At 40.3% G+C, this 20,328-nt stretch overlaps 2 protein-coding genes across 5 annotated transcripts in view; both read right to left on the bottom strand.

The window, feature by feature from the left end:
• NUP107 (nucleoporin 107) overlaps window positions 1-9,233 on the bottom strand; it is a 28,458-nt gene extending 19,225 nt beyond the window's left edge. Inside the window, exons 1-8 of the mRNA XM_035126536.2 lie at window positions 9,117-9,233; window positions 6,753-6,832; window positions 6,076-6,168; window positions 5,319-5,434; window positions 3,406-3,538; window positions 2,422-2,525; window positions 1,538-1,665; window positions 577-625 (exon numbers count right to left, since the gene is read on the bottom strand). Of these exons, the coding sequence (XP_034982427.1) occupies window positions 577-625; window positions 1,538-1,665; window positions 2,422-2,525; window positions 3,406-3,538; window positions 5,319-5,434; window positions 6,076-6,168; window positions 6,753-6,832; window positions 9,117-9,142 (729 nt within the window). The 5' untranslated portion in view covers window positions 9,143-9,233. The remainder of the gene's footprint in view (window positions 1-576; window positions 626-1,537; window positions 1,666-2,421; window positions 2,526-3,405; window positions 3,539-5,318; window positions 5,435-6,075; window positions 6,169-6,752; window positions 6,833-9,116) is intronic.
• Window positions 9,234-10,213: 980 nt separating this feature from the next.
• The window catches only part of RAP1B (RAP1B, member of RAS oncogene family), a 28,853-nt gene continuing 18,738 nt past the window's right edge, over window positions 10,214-20,328 (bottom strand). For all 4 annotated transcript variants that reach the window (XM_035126534.2, XM_035126530.2, XM_035126531.2 and 1 more), the window contains exons 5-8: window positions 18,215-18,355; window positions 17,071-17,214; window positions 14,788-14,903; window positions 10,214-14,218 (exon numbers count right to left, since the gene is read on the bottom strand). In XM_035126534.2, coding sequence (XP_034982425.1) covers window positions 14,817-14,903; window positions 17,071-17,214; window positions 18,215-18,355 — 372 coding nt within the window. In that variant the 3' untranslated portion in view covers window positions 10,214-14,218; window positions 14,788-14,816. The remainder of the gene's footprint in view (window positions 14,219-14,787; window positions 14,904-17,070; window positions 17,215-18,214; window positions 18,356-20,328) is intronic.

Here is a 20,328-nt window from a genome sequence, read left to right as displayed (position 1 = left end):
TTTTTAGATGAAGTTGCTTTGACTTACAAATTTTTCCATTTCCAATGCATTCCTATGGGAAATCATGTTTCCAATGGCGCTTTTCGACTTACGAATTTTTTGACCTACGAAGGTGCCTTCGGAATGGATTAAATTCGTAAGTCAAGGCAGCACTGTATTTGTCGTTAGGCAGGTCAATTATAAATGGAATGTATTAATGAAATGTAATAGCAATGTTTATTTTGTTTTATTGTAACTATTTGTTTTATTACTGTGGAATTTCCAAAAGAAAGCATTTGTAAAAATTAAAAGAAAAAGAATAAATAATAAGTTGTATTACTGAAATAAATTCACTTTTCAACGATATTCTAATTTTCCGAGTTTCACCTGTATATGCTTAACTGATCGCTAAACAATGCGGGTGCTTAATAGGATCCCCCCCCAACAAATATTGTTAAAGCTGATCCACATCAACTATGCTTTATGAAACTAATAATACAATATGCTTTATTAGTTCTGTAGTTTTTATCTCTATTATGTATTTTTAACAATGTGGGTAAGTTGTCCTTAGTAGAAAAAGACTGTGACAAAACTTACTGCAAGGTCAAACATGGTTTCTTCTTCTAGAGCAGACTGTATCCTATCCCTGGATTTAAAGCAAAGAGAGAAAAAACAATATTGAGGATTACAATTGCATGTTATTTCTTAGTTACATATATCTTGTTGAAATCCACACGTACACATAGGGCACAATTCATACTCAATGCCCAGGAGGATCTGAGGGCCCTATATCCCCTTGACCCCACTGGAACAGATACAGTGATAAGGAAATTGCAAGGCCTGTGTGCACCTACCATATCCCCATCCTGATCTACCTCCTTGTACCTTACAACTTGTATGTGCTCAAAGTTCTACTGAGGATTTATTTTATAATCAAGGTTAGTCATCCAAGGTTAGTTAGATATAAAATCTAACTGCACTAAAATAAATCTAACTGCACTAACAATGGACTTTAAATCCATTGATTTCAATCACTCTAATCCCAGTATGACTATATCACCCACTGTATTTGGACATTTTCCAAAGTAAGTGACATTGTGTCATTCATTCAACTGCCACATCCTATATTGGTTTGCTAATGTCTGCCAATCACACTTTAACTAACCTAATCACTGGAGGCTCAGGTGGCTGACTTTTTTTCAGTTCCACCAGCTAGAACCCCTCGATCAGCACACCAGCTGTGGAAGTCTAAGGATACTTGTGCAAAATCTTGTGGAAACTCAGATGGCCCTGTGAGATATTGTGAGGTTATCTCAAACCTGGCATGCTGGGCAGGTCTTTTCCCCTCAAGTAAGGCTGACAGCAGACTTGGCACAAAAAGAGATTTTAAGCTCTGTCTTGCTTGGATTTAACTTCTGCAATTTCAGCCAGTCAGCCTTCAACCACATATGGCTGAAATCACACAAATTAAATGTACATTACCGGTAGATGTGATTGTACTGCAAAGAAAATTTAAGCATTGAGGGGGGAAACACAAGCAGGCTTTCAGGAGAATTACCTGTAAATTGAGGATAATAGTCTCCAAGTTACCATCTCTTGCTTGAGAAGCCACAACACACTGGCAGTTTTTGAAAATTTCTGCTGCCCAGGTGTAGCTCGGTACACTATTTTTTGAAGAATGTTTACCTGGTATTTAAAAAACAAACCAACAGTTGGGTTATATAATCTTTTCTTCTCTCACACAATATTTTATTCTTCGTATAGTGGAATTTGTGTAGTGCTTTACAACAGAGGTTCGGAACTGGATCCAATCAATGGGTGACTTACATCTATAAAAAGTTCAAAGGTGATTGCCACCTCCTTTGAATGTGTGCCCCCAGCACTCTCTGTCAGCTGATTGGCACTGACAGGAAGCCCTGCTTGCAAAGGAACAACCAGGGGCTCACTTGAGGCTCCCAGTTGTTCCATTGTAGGCATGTCCATACCTGCCCCACACTATCAGGTATGGGGTAGGTGACCCTGCTTTATACAGCATAAGTAAAAACAAAGTAATTTCCTGCTGACAGTAAGAAGAATACAAGTAGAGAGGAAGAATGGAAGATGCACTGGTAACGGGATTAATGCAATCAAAGGCAGTTAAACAAATGTTGTAGTTAGGGACTAATACAATGTGCTTATTGCTAAAGATGTTCAAATCTTCATCTTCAGCTACAAATTCCCAACAATTACATGAAACTGATAAATTTGTAGCTGTATACAAAATGAGTCTGTACAGAAGCTATTTTTGAGAACTGTCTGTACAAACTACAGGCACTCTCAACAGTAACCCTCTTTTCATGTATACAGCAGTGACATTGCCTGTACTACTCTATGCTTATTCACTGAGGGAAAATGATTTTGGTTAAGCAAGTAATGAATGCATAAAGGGACATAACAATTTACCTGGTTATTGCAAGTATCTTCGTACTCATCTACAAGTTCAAAAATGGTAGTGGAAGTGTGTTTTAAAAGGGAATGTAAAAAATCAGAGTACATACTCCTCGTTGCTAGAAGAAGAAACGTGTTAATTAGAATAGCCTACTATAAAAGTTCACCTTTATTATATTTTAACACTTGTAGTGCCTATGTTTTGTACATATACCGGTATTAAAATATATAAAACAAGATTTTTAAAATAGCTGTACAATAAGCACATTTTATAACACATTCTCCTTTGCAGATGTTCTTTAGAACAATAAAATGGAAGTATTGATGGGGTGAAACTGACATAATCTAAGCATTCCTTAAAGCAGTGGTGGGGAACCTTAGCTCCCATCATCCTTGAACATTGACCATGCTGGTTGAGGCTGATGGGAGCTGGGAGTATAGCAACACCTGGAGAGTCACAGGTTCTCCATCTCTGACTTAAAGGGGGGAAAGTCAAACATTTAGACACAGGAAGAGAAATGTAGCTAAATAAATTCTCAGCACTACAATTCTGAAATCATGCACCAAAAACAAACCCAGAACAACTGTACAAAAACAACATCAGGCCTGTGGAAATGTACAATGTGGTTTAACCAACTTCCTAAGATGTACCTATTTTATATATGACACAGTTAGCGTAATAGTTATTATGGCTGTCCCCGGCCATGGTACTGTTCTTCCAAGATTATGATCTACTTAGAATCATGGAATTGTAGAGTTGGAAGGGACCCCTAGGATTATCTAGTTCAACACCCTGCAATGCAGAAATCTTATGTCCAATTATGAGGCTTGAACCCATGACCCTGAGATTAAGAGTCTCATGTTGCACCAGCTGAACCATCCCTTGGATGGGATGAAGAAAAACTAGACCAGCTACTTATCCTACAGCAGGATACTTATGCATGTAACAACAGACATTGATGCCCTAACAGATAGCAAAGGCAAAAAGTGAGCTCTCACCAGCTTCCCCAGGATCATCCTCCTTCAACAGAACAGCAGTCTTAGTGATATCTTCTGTAGCACTGTACTCTAAATTTGTGAACATGATTGAATGTGCAGGGGAGAGTGCAGTTGTCCAATCATTGTCATCTAACTAAAACACAATATGATACAACGAATAAAAACCTTATTAATATCACTGCATTGTGTGTCAATGGTCTGACATTGTGATTGCTTATATACATTTTCTTCATAAGTAGTTCTAGCAAAATTGATGGCCTATTGCAACACAGGGGGTTGAAGTTGATTAATATGGATTTCCCTTCAATTTCAGATTTCAATGTCAGCCATCTTTACTTATGGTGGAGTCCAATCCCCTCTGCATTGAACTACCGGTATGTGTGCTGACAGGGCAGAAGCAACCCTCAGCTCAGCCCCATCAGCCTCTACCAGCCTTTGCCTGCAGTGATGCATCACTCTGCCACTGAAGAGCTCCTTGTTCCACCTGCCAAGTGTGCGACTGGGTGAAATTACTACCAGCCAAGTTCTTTGCCAGTGGATATGCTCCAGGACAGTTCTGTTAAGCCCTTCCAGCCAGCACCAAGAGTTTCGATTGCAGACTCAAGTCAACAGCAAAAGACAATAATCGCCATTGTAGATATTACAATATTTATGAAAATGTATTCTGGTTGAAATAGGGATGGGATGATTGAATGTAGGTGGTGATGGTTATTTTTTCCTTAAAAGAAAAGAGCCACCTGTAATCTCATGTCTTGCTCCAACAAGAGAGTTTTACAAAACTGCACCCTACTGGTACATGACTCTCCTATGCGTTCCTAGATTTCCTAATAATGTGAGATGAGGGAGAAAAGTTCCTTCTAGCCATTCAGTCTTCTACCCATCTAAATACTACATATTATCCTTAAAAGGTGTGCTGTCAAGGCAAGTTTTTATGACATACAAAATGACAGCAAATTATCAAGAAAGATGGTGAGAACCCAGCTTCAGTAGCAGTAGATCATTATCCCCATCTTCCATCTACCTGGGGGCTGAAAACTTCTTACCTTAAAAGACTGACTAGATTTTGCAGCATTCAATATGACAGCAGGGGAGACAGTGATAGACTAGCCCAAGAGCAGTAGCCAGTGCAACAAGCCTCTGATATCATAATCACATAATAGGGAGCAGTAGCCTCAGTAACAGTAGCTAGAGCAACAAACCAGTGATGTCACAATGATACAACAGGGAACATTTTCTGTCTTTCTAGTTTCTGGATACATTGAAGTAAATCTAAGAACTTAAAATAACCAATCTTAGCTGCTCCTCTCATCACTCCTTCTAATAGCAAACTCAGATGAGTGAATGCTGATGGTCAGAGCTCAAACAGGGGCACTGAGAAACAAAAGGGAGGTAACAGCATGTTTAGACCGAGTCCCAAGATTTGATAAAGTACAACTTAAAAAAAACAACCTAAAGTGGCCAGTCCAATGAGGAGTGAGCATGTTCAATAGTCACAGAATATAGTGTATCCATTGGGAAATAAAAATGGAAGTTGTGGGATGAAAATTCCGTTCCCAGGAATGGCTGGAACCCTTAACAAGCACACATTTGTTAGGAGAGTAGACATTTCTCTCCTAAGCATACTATATTATTTTTGATTCTGGAACTCTAGCTACATCTTCACAGGTACCTCACTTTAGAAAGGACAAAAAAGAAAAATATTAACCTGAAACTTTATGTACACTACTTGGGAGAACACCTCACTGAATACAGTGGGACTTACTTCTGAATAAACATGCATAGGATTTCATAGAACTGTAGAATTCGAATAATAGAATTTGGATGTCAAATGTTGCAAAAGTACCCTTTGATGGGTGAAAGACTCAGTTGCCTACACACTAAATGCTGCTCATTTGTACTTTGCATGTTCTTACCATAGACACATTTCCAAGGTGCCCAGGAGTATGCACAAGATAAGGAGATTTTCCTCCTGTGCCCATGATGGTAGACATATTCAGTTGATTCATGGAACTCCGACTCTGTGGAGTAACTGGAGAAAAATTGTTTTTAATTATTTTTTTAACAGGAACAGGAGCAAGACGTGGCAAGGAGTGGGGGAGCCCTTTGCTGGAACTAATACATTATTCAACTCAACAGAGAGACAAAATAATGAATAAAACTTCAACCTCCTACAGAAAACCAGTATCATGCTTAGTAAAGGTAAAGGGACCCTGCGGTTGCAGCGCTCATCTCGCTTTACTGGCCAAGGGAGCCGGCATATAGCTTCCAGGTCATGTGGCTAGCATGACTAAGCCACTTCTGGCAAACCAGAGCAGCGCACGGAAACGCCGTTTACCTTCCCGCTGTAGCGGTACCATATTTATCTACTTGCACTTTGACATGCTTTCGAACGGCTAGGTTGGCAGGAGCAGGGACCGAGCAACCGGAGCTCACCCCGTCATGGGGATTCGAACCGCCGACCTTCTGATTGGCAAGCCCAAGGCTCTGCGGTTTATCCCACAGCGCCACCTACATCCTTCATGCTTAGTACTTAATGCTATTTTAATTAATTTTAACTAAACTATTTAGAAGTGAAAGGAATAGTGGATGTAAACACTCAGAAGTCTAGTAAATTTAAAGTATTGTACTAAAGTGTACATCAAATAAGGCAATAGGTATAAAAGATCTTACAGGAGCGTGAAATTCGCCCCAGTCGTGGAGTCCTGGGGACTGTCAGTCCTCTTGTTGTCATGCCACTTGAACTGTCATCCAGAGAAGCAAGGACTAAGAAAATGGAATCAAGCTAAGAAAATAAGCTTCAAAGTTCTGCCTCAAGTTTGCAGGTGTCCCTGGCCATCTTAAAGTATAAGTTCTGGTAAACAGACAGTCTATGTCATTACTCCTTCAAATTCCATCTTTCCCAGGAAGCCTATTGCTTAAGTGCAGTTTTTTTACAAACGCAAATTGAATCAGGTGAAGGATATGCTGACAATTAACAGGATCAGAACAAGCATATGTGGGTAAATGTTACCTTTTCCACTCCTGCTGCGGTTCTGAGAAGTATCTCATTTTCTGAAGCCGATATTTGCTTTGGGTGTGAATTTTAATAGCTTCAAATCTTAAAGTGTTTTTCGCCAGGTCTTACTACATATTTGTCACAAAAAAGTAACAAATTGTGCAGCAAAATAATGGCCAAAATCATATTAAATTATATTATTATGTGTAACAGAAAATAAATTAAAAGTTACTCTGCACTGCCCTGAATTAACCTTTCTTTATATAAAAAGGACACTATCATTTAAAGAGATAATGTCTAGCTCCCAAACCATATGAGCATGCTTTTAAGTAAAACCAAAGGAAAAGGATACTAGAAACTTTTTTTTTAGAACTCTGCTTTCGAACTGGCCGAGTTGCTTCTTGTGGAGTAGACAAAGTTTGAAAATCATCCCTGAAAAGAATACAAAACTACTGAAATTATCAACATCTAATGTTATTTTATTTTAATTATTTCTAAATAATAAAAGTTTAAAGTGAACCTAAAATTTCATATTATAATTCGAAACAAGAGACACTTCCAAAAATAATTAAACAAAATTGTTTTACAATACCTGATCTGCATGTGTGAAATCTGAAACTACATCTAATAAAGAAATATCCTCAACAGAAAAATTCTAAAAGGTAAAGGGACCCCTGACCATTAGGTCCAGTCGTGACCGACTCTGGGGTTGCGGCGCTCATCTCGCGTTATTGGCCGAGGGAGCTGGCGTACAGCTTCCAGGTCATGTGGCCAGCATGACTAAGCTGCTTCTGGCGAACCAGAACAGCACACGGAAACACCATTTACCTTCCCGCTGTACCTATTTATCTACTTGCACTTTGACGTGCTTTCACACTGCTAGGTTGGCAGGAGGTGGGACCGAGCAACGGGAGCTCACCCCGTCACGGGGATTCGAACTGCCGACCTTCTGATCGGCAAGCCCTAGGCTCTGTGGTTGAACCCACATTGCCACCCGCGCAAAATTCTAGCAAAATTCTAGCAGTCAGCTAATTATAATTATCTTCAACAGAACCAGATGCTGAAAAGAAGACTCTACTGGCACACAAGATAATTTCTGCCATCTTTGAACATTCACCAATGTATTCACCAATCTCGGTATTCAGCTAGGGTACTTTTCCTATACAGTTTACTAGCATTCTTTTCCCAATAGCTGCCAACCAAATGCTTCTGGAGGCTCACAAGCTGGGCATAAAGATGATGGTTTTCACTGTTATTTTCCACAGAATCATCTTGCATTCAGAGGCATACAATACACCCACTAAACCTGGATTTTTTACTTTCCTTTAATGCCTAAAATATGGTGATAGACAAATTCATGGACAATGTCTTTTTTTAAAGCAATCTTTAGGTTGGGGGCTTCACTGCACTTTGCAGCAATTAATTAATTATGTGTTCTGTGAAGAATGCAACATGGTTTTGTGACACTGATCAAAAAATATGTTTTTCCTTTTCTCTCTGCAAACATGGGAAATTGTGGGGAGGAAGAAAAGCAATTTGTAGCATGAAAAAACTTTGCCTCCTAACAAAAGAATGGCTAATTTTTGGATGGGAAAATATTTTTTGAGATTTAGACCCCACCTCTCTACCTTGAACTAATTTTGTGGTGTCCAGCACCACAGCAATGGCCAGCCAAATGTCTCTGTGAAGTTTGCAACAGAGAACGGTAGCAAGTCTGATACTCAGATGGCCAGGAGGCTCCATTTAACTTGGTCTGTGAAGTTAAGGATAGGTGGTGGGAGTTTGCCTTGCTAAAGTGTGCTTAAGTGTCATGACAGAATGTGGTTATTTAGCTCCTTCAACCTAAATGTATGGTACCAGGGTGGGTTACAAAAGACACATGAGGTCATAACATAACACATAATATTACATTAACATCATAACATAACAAAAAATAACACAAACTAAAAGCAACAGTCCAATCAGATAGTAAAACTCAAATTGACGTTGAGTAAAATAAATAATTTGGCCAAACACCTAAATGATACCGACAAGACCGCCAGGCACACCTGCCTAAGGAAGGCAAGGAGCGACCACTGAAATGGCCTAGTCATCTACCTGCAGCTCTTCAGAAAGTAGGACAGCCAGAGAAAGCTTCAAACATTTCAAGCACCTTGATGGAGGATAAAGTAGTCCAAGAGATATCAGGGGGGGTCCTAAGCCATGGAGGTTTAGTGGGGTTTCTAGCAACCCGACTTTGAGGGAGCCCTTCGTCCAAAGTGCCCCCACCTTAAAACCACCAAATGAGCATATGCAAAGGGATGAAAGTGGAACTGTGGGATTCACTGCCACAGGACGTGGTGGTTGACCATTAGTTTGGAGTGCTCTCAAGAGGGGATTAGGCAGCTTCATGGAGAATAAGGCTATCAGAGGGGGACACGGCTGTATTTAGGTCGTCTCCAGGATCAAAGGGCAGCTCTGGGAGGCTGTCCAATATTGCCCTCATGTCCACTGTGGGAAACAGGAGGGCTGGGCTGGGCAGACCGCTGCCGCTGCCTGGCAACCTTCCGAGCGCCTATCAGCTTGGCGCGCGAGGTTCAGCTAACGGCTCTACCTCCCACACATCCAACGGCCAACGGACGTGCACCGGCCCACGCGAAGTGCCCACGCGAGCGCACCGGCCGCACTAGGCAGGGAAAACACCTCTCGCCTCCCCTCTCCCCCTCCCCTCGCGTACTCTTTCAAAAGAGCCGACTTGTCCATCTCGGAGGCGCGCGGCAGGCAGGCCCGGCGCCGGTTGCTGCTTCTTGAGGCTTCCCGCTCCCCGGAAGCTCGTGACCCGGAGCAGGAAGTGGAAGAGTCAAGGCAATGAAAACGGAAGGGGGGCCGCGGAGGGGCGGGATTTGTGGCAACGCCTGTCTTGAGGCGAGAAGCCGCCTGAGGCCCTCGCGGACCTACATGTTTCAACGCAGAGAAGCCAAAGGGCATGGGAAGCCTGGCCGGCGGGGGGCTGTCGCTTGGACCTCTTAGTTCAGAGAGGCAAGAACTCTTCAAAATTTCTCACTTGCCATGCCGGCCTCAACGGCTTCCTGCCAACACAGACAGGCTCCTGGGCAGGAAGAGCGCCGCTTGCCGCTTGGGAGGACCATTCCCATATAAACCCATTTCCCGACGGCAGGCGCTGAGCGTATGCCCGTGTAAGGTTTGGGACCGCAGAACTCAACAACCACGGAACTGGGCATTATAATTTCGGATATATTAAAAGGACGAGGATGCAGAACGGATCCTTTCATTGCATTTTACCATTGCAAAGTGACGGGCTTTAAACATCAGCGGCTGGGCTCCCTCGCGCAGAAAAGGAAATGGGTGTCTTGAGGTTTTTATTGGTTTTATAATAGCATCCATACCGTAGCTCTTATACGGCAAGTCTAGAGCAGGGTTTCCCAAACTTGGGTTCCAGCTGTTTTTGGACTACAACTCCCATAATCCCTTACTAGCAGGACCAGTGGTCAGGGATGATGGGAATTGTAGTCCAAAAAACAACTGGAGACCAAAGTTTGGGAAACCCTGCTCTAGTTAGCAAGAAAGGGCTTCCAAGTATAGCTCAAGCTACTTCATTACTGACCTCGAAAGGTGTGGTAAGCTACCTTTGTAAGGGTACAGAACTATTTCACTGGTAGCTTCTAGTTGAAGGGCCTAGAAGGCTCCTGCAATTGTATTCTTTCTGTGTAGCTACTAAAAGCATGGAAGGAGTCCTATCTTCTAGTACATTTGGTCTAGACCTGCTAACCTTTGCTGAGCTCCCCCCTCTCTATTCTGAACAAAAACACGGTGTCAAAGAAAAATCAATTTCCTTTATTAGCATTGAAATTAGGTTTACAGGTAAAGCGTCTCAAATATCCACCCATTACAATTTAAATTGGCAAGAGATTAAACAGTTCTCTTACAGAACAAGAACTGGGAAGACATGTTGCAGGGAGAGTAGGGTAGGCTAGCTAATAGGTTTACACTAAAATGCATGTTAACAGTTGCTAGTGTAGCAGTAGGGCTGGTCATTCATACATGAATCCATGGAACTGTTCTTTCAATACAAATCCAACACACACAACCCAGACAGAAAAGACAACCCGGCAAGTGGAAATGCTAGGCGATAGAGGTCACTTCACATTGAAAGCTTCTGCCTTGACAAGGAGACACCACCAGAGACAGGGGCTGCTTCTGCCAATGCGAGCCCCCCCACCCCGCAGCAGTACAAATGTCCTTTAAGATACTCTGACAGTGATAATCCTAACTCTATACACAGATGTTGAACTGCAGATCCACTGAGCATGGATAAGTTAGAAACAAACTAGGCACAGAAGCCAGTAATAATACAAAAGGAGAAACTCTTCCCCACAAAGCATGAACTTATTAGCTTTGGAAGTCCGCTTTTACTCAAGAAGCATTCCACAGAATGTGAACATTAGGCAGCTGAAGCAGCTTGCACAAATATTGCTACCTATCCGGCACTATAAGAAAGACCATGGTGACAGATAGGAAGTATTTGTATTGTGAAAGTTTAAGATTGCTCCTGAAGGAACATGAATTCCGAAATGCCTTGAGCTGTAATAAAACCTCTTATGTTGGCACTTTTGAGAACAAGTTTCTCCTATTGCATTTTTCTTGGAGATGTTTACTTCAGATTTGCTGTGCCAAGGGAGACAGAAAGTACACAATCATGAAAGACAAGTAGCTAGTAATACCTTGCCAAAAACCTAACCCTGTGAACTAGGATAAGCAGAAGAAATACAGAACTATACGGAGTTTGAAAAGTGATGTTACTCAGTATGTATTAACCTGGAAATACTAGCCTTTTAAAAAAGTGAGCAATGAATTTGAGGGGAGGGTTATGATTAACTGCAATTATCAAAACACAGCCAGTTATTTAAAAAGACATAGGCAGTTTGGTGTTTAGTTATTTAAAAAAACATCACCACCATGGTGAGTTATGAGTTTGGTTCCCACTAAAGACTCACATTTGAAAACCCAGGAGGAACTTTTTTGGGCCAAGAATACATACTGTATCTTAAGCTGCAGGAAGGCTATAGGAGTCTTTCTTGCAACTTTAAAGTTTAGGGTTGCTTAATGTTACAGCCTGTACTGTTCTGCAAATGAATAGCTGTGAGGAAATAAAGGATGAGATATGAATAAAACAATCCTATCCAAAAGCTGTGACAAAAAGCATAGTATATACGATTGTTTGGCACTATATTTTATACTGTACAGAGAAGTCATGCACAATCTCTTAGGAAATGCTGTAGCTGCAGAACCAAGACTAATGCATTTTGGTGTAGCCATCCTTTCCCATATGAATGCAGTTAACCAGCTATGTTACTCTGCTGGCTCCTTTTCTACCTAAAGTCCAGTGATGTTGAGAAAAAAGCTCAGCTGCTTCAAAATTGGCAGAGCTCTGCCAAAGCCCTATTTGGAGCATGGGAGGACTAGAACTGGCAAGAGATTTCTCCCACACAGGGCTATGTACAAGGCTGCTTTGTATAGTAGTCCTGCCTGTCCAGACTACCAATAAGTACAGCAGCACACACGTTATGCTCACCCACGAACAGAGTGCCAGAACTTACCAGTGAAACAGACTTCTTTCCAACCAAAGGATGTTAATGAGCATTTTTCAGTATAGTTAAGATTCAGTTCTCAAAGGCAGACAAGGTTGCAAGAAACTACCAACCAAGCAGTAACCCAGGCCATAGTATCAACTATGGCCTGTGCTATCTGCTTCACAGTTTATCAAAAAATGAAAGGCTATATAAAAAACTGAACCTTTTGCCAAGTCACCTGCATGCAGCTGGTTTCTTTAGCTAGGATTAGAAAAAATCCCAATATTGTACAGTACAGTACTGTGATTCAGCATTCTGAAATACAGTTCCTGCCCCAGTGACTTCAGGTTCTTGTGACTGGACATCAGTAGCCAAGATAAAACAAATACCCAACTCATAGTTGGTCAACTTGCGCTGCCCATATTTTTGCGAACTATAGCAAGCATCTGGGGAACCTTGCCTGTACATTTCAGATACCCCACACTTCCATGTGTTTGTGGCTCAATTAACCTGATGTTTTTTACTTGAGAACAAGCAGACTACATAGGATTCTTTATGCATAGCCAATAATAGTTTTGAATTATCTAGAAACAAGCAGCTTGTAAGACTACTCCATTTGGGCATCTGATGTCTTTCAGGCCTCAAAGTATTTGTAAACTTAGAATAGTTCTAAGTTTGGCATATACCAGTACCCTCTTGGGACAAAGAAGGTTGATAAAAATAATCCCACTCTCTTTTTCCTTCTATCACATTTCTTAGCAAAGATATTCAGCAACGGAGGCTGACCTAACTCTGGAATGTTTCCACTGAAACCAGTAAATTATGGCAACATTAGTGGTCAGAGCACATACATGATTTAGGAGAATGTGTAAGTAGTCTGACTTGTATAGGATGGACAAGCAATGATTCCTTGGGGTTTCAAATTCTAATTGCCAAACACACATTTTAACACATTACTGATCTCGCTGAAACATTACACAAAACATTCAATTACAGGTAGTTGTAATGCAAGCCCTTGCATGGCAATCCAAATTTATTGAACTACTGATGCTAAGTCATACAAAATTGCACCACTTTTAATTAAGGCTTTTAGTTTACATTTGGCCACCTCAAAGCAGTTGTAACATTAGGTTGGTCAATTTAAATACTGTGGCTCCCTGTTGGATTTTACACGCAATCTTTACACCCAAACGTTAATGCATACAAAGCAACAAGGCATTGTTAAATAAATCTGCAAAAAGGTAATTACTGCAACTTAGGCCCTGGGACCAATTACACATGATTAAAATTACTTCCCACATTCACATCCACAGTACTCGTCCACCATTTAACATCTCAACCAAAACGTTACACATGTAAAACAATCACTAACAGGCAAAAGTACTAAACCTGTATATTTGGTATTGCAAATACACTTATGCATGAGCAAGCAAGGGAATTCACAGTGAGAATCTACAGCTGCAGAAGCCAAAATGATTTACAAAAAATTGTTAAATCATTAAAAAATCGTTTTAAAATATACACTTCTTGTTGTAGACCCCCACTGTACACACAACTATAAACATTGTTCCCTATGTAAACAAGGAAAAGGAAACATACAATAAAAGGTTGAAAAATCTGGACATTTCCTTCCCAACAGATATTAAAGGCAATGTCTTTAGACAGACATTATACTGAAAGGACTCATTTTAAAGACTAGATCACTGTCTCCACAGGTTTTTTATCCTAAAATTAAAAAACTATATAGCTGTTGAGTTAATCAAAGCGCTTTTGTACAATACAATGATGATCCTGTATTTTTCTTTTAAAAAAGTTACAATAAGCTACAAATACCGATGAAGCAAAGTTATCTGGAGTAGTCTATATAGGAGCTCTTTGGACTTTCTTTTATTATGCTAAAATAGTGGTGCTTTTCGGATTTACATTATTGTACTCTCCAATAGGAAGTATGGGGTTTGTTGCAGTATACAGTACAGTTTTTATACATGTACAACATTGGTGGATGAACAATGTCTCTTATCAGTAATACTGGATGTAGGCTCTGGTTTTACCAGTTGCATACATTTAGATTATTTATAAGTAAAAATCTCTCGTGACACTGGAAAGTGATTAGAATGTGCAAACTGATGTAGTAGCTGTCATCCATTTCACAAAGGGTACCACCACAGGAAAGTCCATTTTAAGATGTTGGTAGGTTTAATAAAGTTGGAATGCTGGCACTGTTGTAGTCAGCAACAGTTCTTCAGACCTGGAACATAAAGAGAAACAGAGATTAACACTCAGATGGTATTTAAGCAATGAAAGAGAATCACTGTATTGAAAAAAGATGTTTCATGCATTAAATGTTTCAGTTGCATGGAAATTTGTTTCCCATTTCAAGAGAGGGTTTAATTCCAACTACCCCCAAGTGAAATTCTGCTCTCAGAACAGGATTTTTCCACCTCTTTCCTACTGCAGCCCCTGAAAAGCTGCTCCTGAGGTCCGAGAGAAGTGTCACAGGAGGTTGCAGCAAGAAGCAACAGGCAAAAAATGTCAGATCCCCCCCACAACATTGGCAGAAGTACCTTTTACTTGCACAAGGCTATGTCTGAATCCCAAGCCATTAACTTTGAATTTTTGACCCATCCTATAAAGAGCTGGCAATCCTTCATGCATATTCAAGTGCACATGGATGCAGACATAGTGTTATAATTTAAAACCAGATTGAAATGATCAAAAGCATCTCAGCATGGCGGCGAATACAAAGAAATCAATCATTTAAAAGTACAGCACTACTTGTTGCGGCTTTCAGCGTGGCAAGACTTTGCTTACTCTTACCTGGCTCAGTGCTACAGTACACACATATATTAAAGTAGCTGACAAGATGACTTTTTGCGTGCTTTCCCAGGTACTGGAGTTTTTCTGTTAATTTGTCGCACAAGGTCGTAGAAGATCTGTGAACACAAAGTTTGCTTCATATATTCAATGTTTTTCGAGTGGGATCATTTTCAGGGTTCATAGCTTTTAAACATGACATTTAAATACCTCTGCTGCCACAACCGAAATTCTGATGTGTAGCACTTATATTCTGCCTTCCAGAGTTCTTAAAATAGACAATTGCTACTTTCCCCAGTTTTTTCCCCCAGAAGTGCAAATCATGCAAATAAAACCCTGATTCCTTTCAAGGGGGTTGACAGACAAGACTGAGGTTGCAATCCTAAACACTTTCTAGGGAGTAGCACCACTGAAGACCCCTTATTTCCAAGAAATGCACACAATACACTTGGATTTTAAGGAAAGCTTTTCTTTACATACAATTCAGCATGAATATTTGGGGACTAATTTCCTCCTATGTTAAGCAAAAGAATCCTCCAAATTTTGGGGCCTGTTTTGTACACCAGCAGTAGGGAATGTCTGGCCCATATGAGGCAGGTAAAGACAGTTTCAAAGGGGAAATCAGGAGCCTTAAGTGTGCTCTCAGTTGTTCTTTGGCAAGCAATGCTGACCAAAGCCGCACTTAAACCAAGCCCCCCAGAGAAATGCATCCATTGCTTGCATAGTTTGAAATCAAACCACTCGAGCAAAGGAAGTAAAGTTTGAAATTACTGATAAGCTGCAGAGACAAAAGAAAACACAATGGAGATAGTGACATCATGTAATTGACAGGTGAACAAAGACTGCATTAAGGAAACAAAGTAGGAGGTCCTGATCCAGTTCTAAGGACCAAATAATGTGAATAGGTCATTCGTAAGATAAAATGTTTTAAAGCCTTACAGTTTCATATAAATTCTAGACTATGTGCACATAAAAGGAAGCTATTCATTCAATAGCTGGCAGTTGGCTATGTTTTAGAGTAAATGTCATCCTGAAAAGCGTTTCCCCACACAAAAGTTGTTTCAAAAATTATTTCTGCCCCTACTTCCATACACCTGCTCAATTTGTGCTTAAATAGTTTTTTATGCCCAATTCAGGATTTCCCTGGGAAGCACAGGGGAAAATGCTGCATATAGCCCATAAATGATAGTTGCTCTTAAAGAGCTCATGCTTTTTTAAAAAAAAGCTGTTGGAAGTTTAAGGCATTCTGACCAGTTTCAAAGAAAGAAATTCCCTGGGGGAAAAGATCAAATGTGTTGTCAGTTGTAATGTGCATGTAGTCCAAGATTGCCATTTTAATGTTTTAGGAATAACTAGAACAGTCCCATCACCAATCATGTCTTCTGCAGCTACGTATCTTTAAATCAGAGAAGCCAACAAAGAGTCACCCAATCATGTATTCTGTTCACATCATTTATGCAAGTTTCCAAAACAGGATTATTAACTTCTAACATTTAATAAGCATTCAAACTTCAAAGGAGCAGTTGTTTTGGCTTTAACAGAAAACAATGCCATGGTGAATTAGATCGTCTATTTCCAGAAGGATAGCCATATTGTTTTTGCTCTAACAAGCTAAATTGGGTAGCCAACATGATGCCCTCCAAATGTTGTGGACTACAATTTCCATCATCCCAACCATTGTTCACAATGGCTACAGCTGATGGGAGTTGTCCACCACTAGTTGTCATGTTGGCTACCCCTGGGCTACCTCTTGTGGCACCTTGAAGACCAACAAATCTGTTAGACTTTAAGGAGGTACAATACTCTTTGCTGTTTAGACCAACTAGTCTCCCTCATTTTCATGGACTGTTGCCTATGGAAACTCATGCCATTAGTTAATAAGGTTCTATGAACCCACTTTCCAGAGGTGACAATTCTCTCCCTACTTTATGCCAAGAACAAAAAAAATGTATCTCCCCTTTTTGGAGAAGTGATCTCTCCCCCTTTCTGCTGGGCTTTTCCAGAAGCAGAGAGATCATAATTCCGCCTTAGCATTGAGTTAAGATAGAGGTAGAGTTCATAACAACTTAGACAGGTTTGCAGACTCACCTGCATTTTTTTGAAATTAACAGGATATGCCAGCAACGAATGACATATCCCACTGATTTCAATAGGAGTTAGGTACAAATTTACATCTAATTTTACACTAGAATAATGAAGGTGATTAAAAATTCACAAGAGCTGATAATAGTGGAGGTGTGGGTTTGGGATAAACAAAGTAAAATTAAATGTGTAAAATTTCTTTACCTCATTAACATTTATTTTTGATTTTGCAGAAGACTCTAAGAATGCACAGTTATTCCATTGCCTTGCTAAATTCTGTCCTTGTTCCTTTCCCACAACTCTTTCATCTTCCAAATCGCACTTGTTGCCAACCAGAATCATTGGTACCTAAAATGATGAACATTAAGTAAAGATTTAAAATGTAAATTAAAAAACTACTACTGTGAAAAGTTAAATAATTTCTGATACTAATCAGTCACACTCTGAATGTTATATCTGAAGTCTTAATTGAAAACTGGATTCTTACACAATCAAACTAGAGGTAATGCATTTAAAATGCATCATATCATTAAAGTAATTTTAAGACACCAACATTTGAGAATGAAGCCACTAATAGCTTAGATTTGGAGTTCTCAAATCCAAGTTATACAGCACTGCAGTTCTGTACTTGAATCTACATTTCATTTTAACGTAACATTTAGGGCTGTTATATTATCTAGTAAAATAATCCACTGCCTTTGTATGATTCACCACTTTCTGAACCTAAAAGAGCAACTTATTCTAATGAGATAATTGGAAACTGAGACAGAGCAATATGGCACAATATAGTAATGCAGTAAAGCAAAGCACCAGCTTCTTTTGAATCCAACCAGCAGTGTTCTACCTTCTGGCTCCAAATTAACATCACAGACAGTACTCATTGTTTTGTAATGTTTTAAAATGGCCAGCTGCAACACACGTCTCTACTTAATCAAGGAATTGAATATCCAAGCATTGTTTATGTTTTCAAATGCAGTATGAATCCTGCTAGTCTTGGCCTTTGTGCGTAGTTTATCTTCCAAAGTCCCATTTTAAATAATAAAATCCCACTTAAAGAATATCTTTTATATTTCTGATTCTTGCTTATTCTGTCTTTAAAGCTTTGCTATTGAATTTGTGCTAGTTCAATTACATTTTTGTACAGTAGTCATAAAAGTAGCAGCAGATCTTCTGTCGAGTGACAGAAAGAGACAACAGGAATCCCATTTTCACCCCCAAGACAAGTTACTATGCATACATCTGATCATGTCCATATTGTAGAACACTGGCTATAGAAGAGCCATAACCTGTGCTTCTAAAAAGAACCTCCACTGGCCATTTGCAAACAATGCTTAGGAAGACTGCTTACATCATCAGTGTCTTTGACTCGAAGAATCTGTTCTCTTAGATCCTGCAAATCATTAAATGTGGACTGTGCTGTGATGGAATATACTAAAGCAAACCCTTGACCGTTTTTCATGTAGAGGTCTCTCATAGCTGTAAACTGTTCCTGTAAAACACAATGACAAAACCAGAGACCTCAGAACAGTTATCTGACAAATGCAGCCTGACTTATGAGGACTGATCACATGGCAATTCTTTTCCCCGAAGCATGAGTTTACTTTTCCTATCCTGTTTAATCTAAACAGGAGCTGGCTGGCTTTCTGGACATGTAACTTTATCAGCTGACACTTACTCAAAAGAAGCTGGACGCAGTGTGTCAAGAATTAGAGATTTACAGAAAAAAAGGCATCAGTCTAACAAGCAGATGGATTAAAGACACTGTAAATTAGTAGTGAAACTTCGGAGTTCCAGTTATCTTTAGCCAGTTAACCTTTTCCCCCATCTTTTCCTGTTCTTTTCAGGCAGCACCTTGCTCTATACCAGCAGTAGGGAAGCTCCATCCCATGGACCTAATTAGGACCATGTCTCCCCATTTGATGTGTGAGGCACCCACCTGCTCTACACCTATCTTCATATAGGACACCAGGTCTGGGGCAGGTAAACACTCAGCTGCACCAAAAGGGGCTTTGCAGCTGGTCAGTGGCACTTGTAAAGCCCTGTGCACGGAGGCGACGATGATCAGCTTATCATCAGGGCTTATATATCTGTGTAATATACCCAGTTTTGCTGTTAGTCATAGTTTGCAAAGCCCTGTGCACTGTTCTTTGCAAGTGCCACATCAGGGCTTGTAAAGCACCGAGCCTTTTCCTGTATGGTTTTTGACACCAGGTGACTGACAGGTAGGCAATCCTGGTTTTCAGTTTTTAGAACAGCCTTTTCCTCCTAAAAATTAGTGGTATAATGAAGGGATCCGACGTTAGTCAAGTTGGGTAGTCAGAAGGGATACAGAACAAAATCTAATGTATTAGGCATCCCCAAACTGCGGCCCTCCAGATGTTTTGGCCTACAACTCCCATGATCCCTAGCTAACAATACCAGTGGTCGGGGAAGATGGGAATTGTAGTCCAAAACATCTGGAGGGCTGAAGTTTGGGGATGCCTGAAATATATAATCAAAGTTGTATTTAACTTTGTGGTGACTAAAGTGCAAATATTCATGTGCACTGCTCTTCCGGGTCATGTGGCCAGCATGACTAAGTTGCTTCTAGCAAACCAGAGCAGCGCACGGAAACGCCATTTACCTTCCTGCCGGAGTGGTACCTATTTATCTACTTGCACTTTGACGTGCTTTCGAACTGCTAGATTGGCAGGAGCAGGGACCGAGCAATGGGAGCTCACCCTGTTGCGGGGATTCAAACCGCTGACCTTCTGACCCTAGGCTCTGTGGTTTAACCCACAGCGCCACCCACGTCCCTCACTGCTCTTTAGGCATGTTTAAATTGGTGGGTGGTACATGGCCAAGTCATACTCAGAGTAGACCCACTGGAATCAATAGACAAGTTAGCCATTCTTGGTAGGATACCACCTCAATGGTTTATAGTTTCAGTGCCTTCATTTCCCTCCTTTAAATAATGTAAGGGGGAGGAATATATTATTTAGTATTTTTAAAATCCCAAGTACATTTTTGAATTTATTTACAGCATTTCTGTCCTGCTCTACAGCTGAAAGGAAGTTCACAGACCAGACCGACTAACAAATATCAGAATTAAGTCCCTGTGCTTGGGCTTACAGTCTCAAAAGACATACCACAAAGAGATATGGGTTTGGGGTAAGAGAAGGGGAAAAGCAGGTCTGAATTACAATTGCTATTTGCTTGCATAACAATTCAATCACACGAAATACACCTTCTTGCTTTTTCCCCCTTAGCCAAATATTTTCACTGAACTACTTTGGGCTACCGCAAACACTTTGAGATATTTACACAGCATGTAATATATGACACCCCTCAGGAACCGTAACAATATAAGACAAATAGATATGGTAACTCTGGTTTTGATTTAGGACAGCAGGAAATTTTCTGGGAAACCCACAACACTGCTTCATATGTGGTGTCAGAACTGACAGACTATGTAAGAATGAT

This window comes from Zootoca vivipara, chromosome 10, assembly GCF_963506605.1.
Source record: "Zootoca vivipara chromosome 10, rZooViv1.1, whole genome shotgun sequence".
Lineage (NCBI taxonomy): Eukaryota > Metazoa > Chordata > Lepidosauria > Squamata > Lacertidae > Zootoca > Zootoca vivipara.
This window is presented reverse-complemented; position numbering and strand designations above follow the sequence as displayed.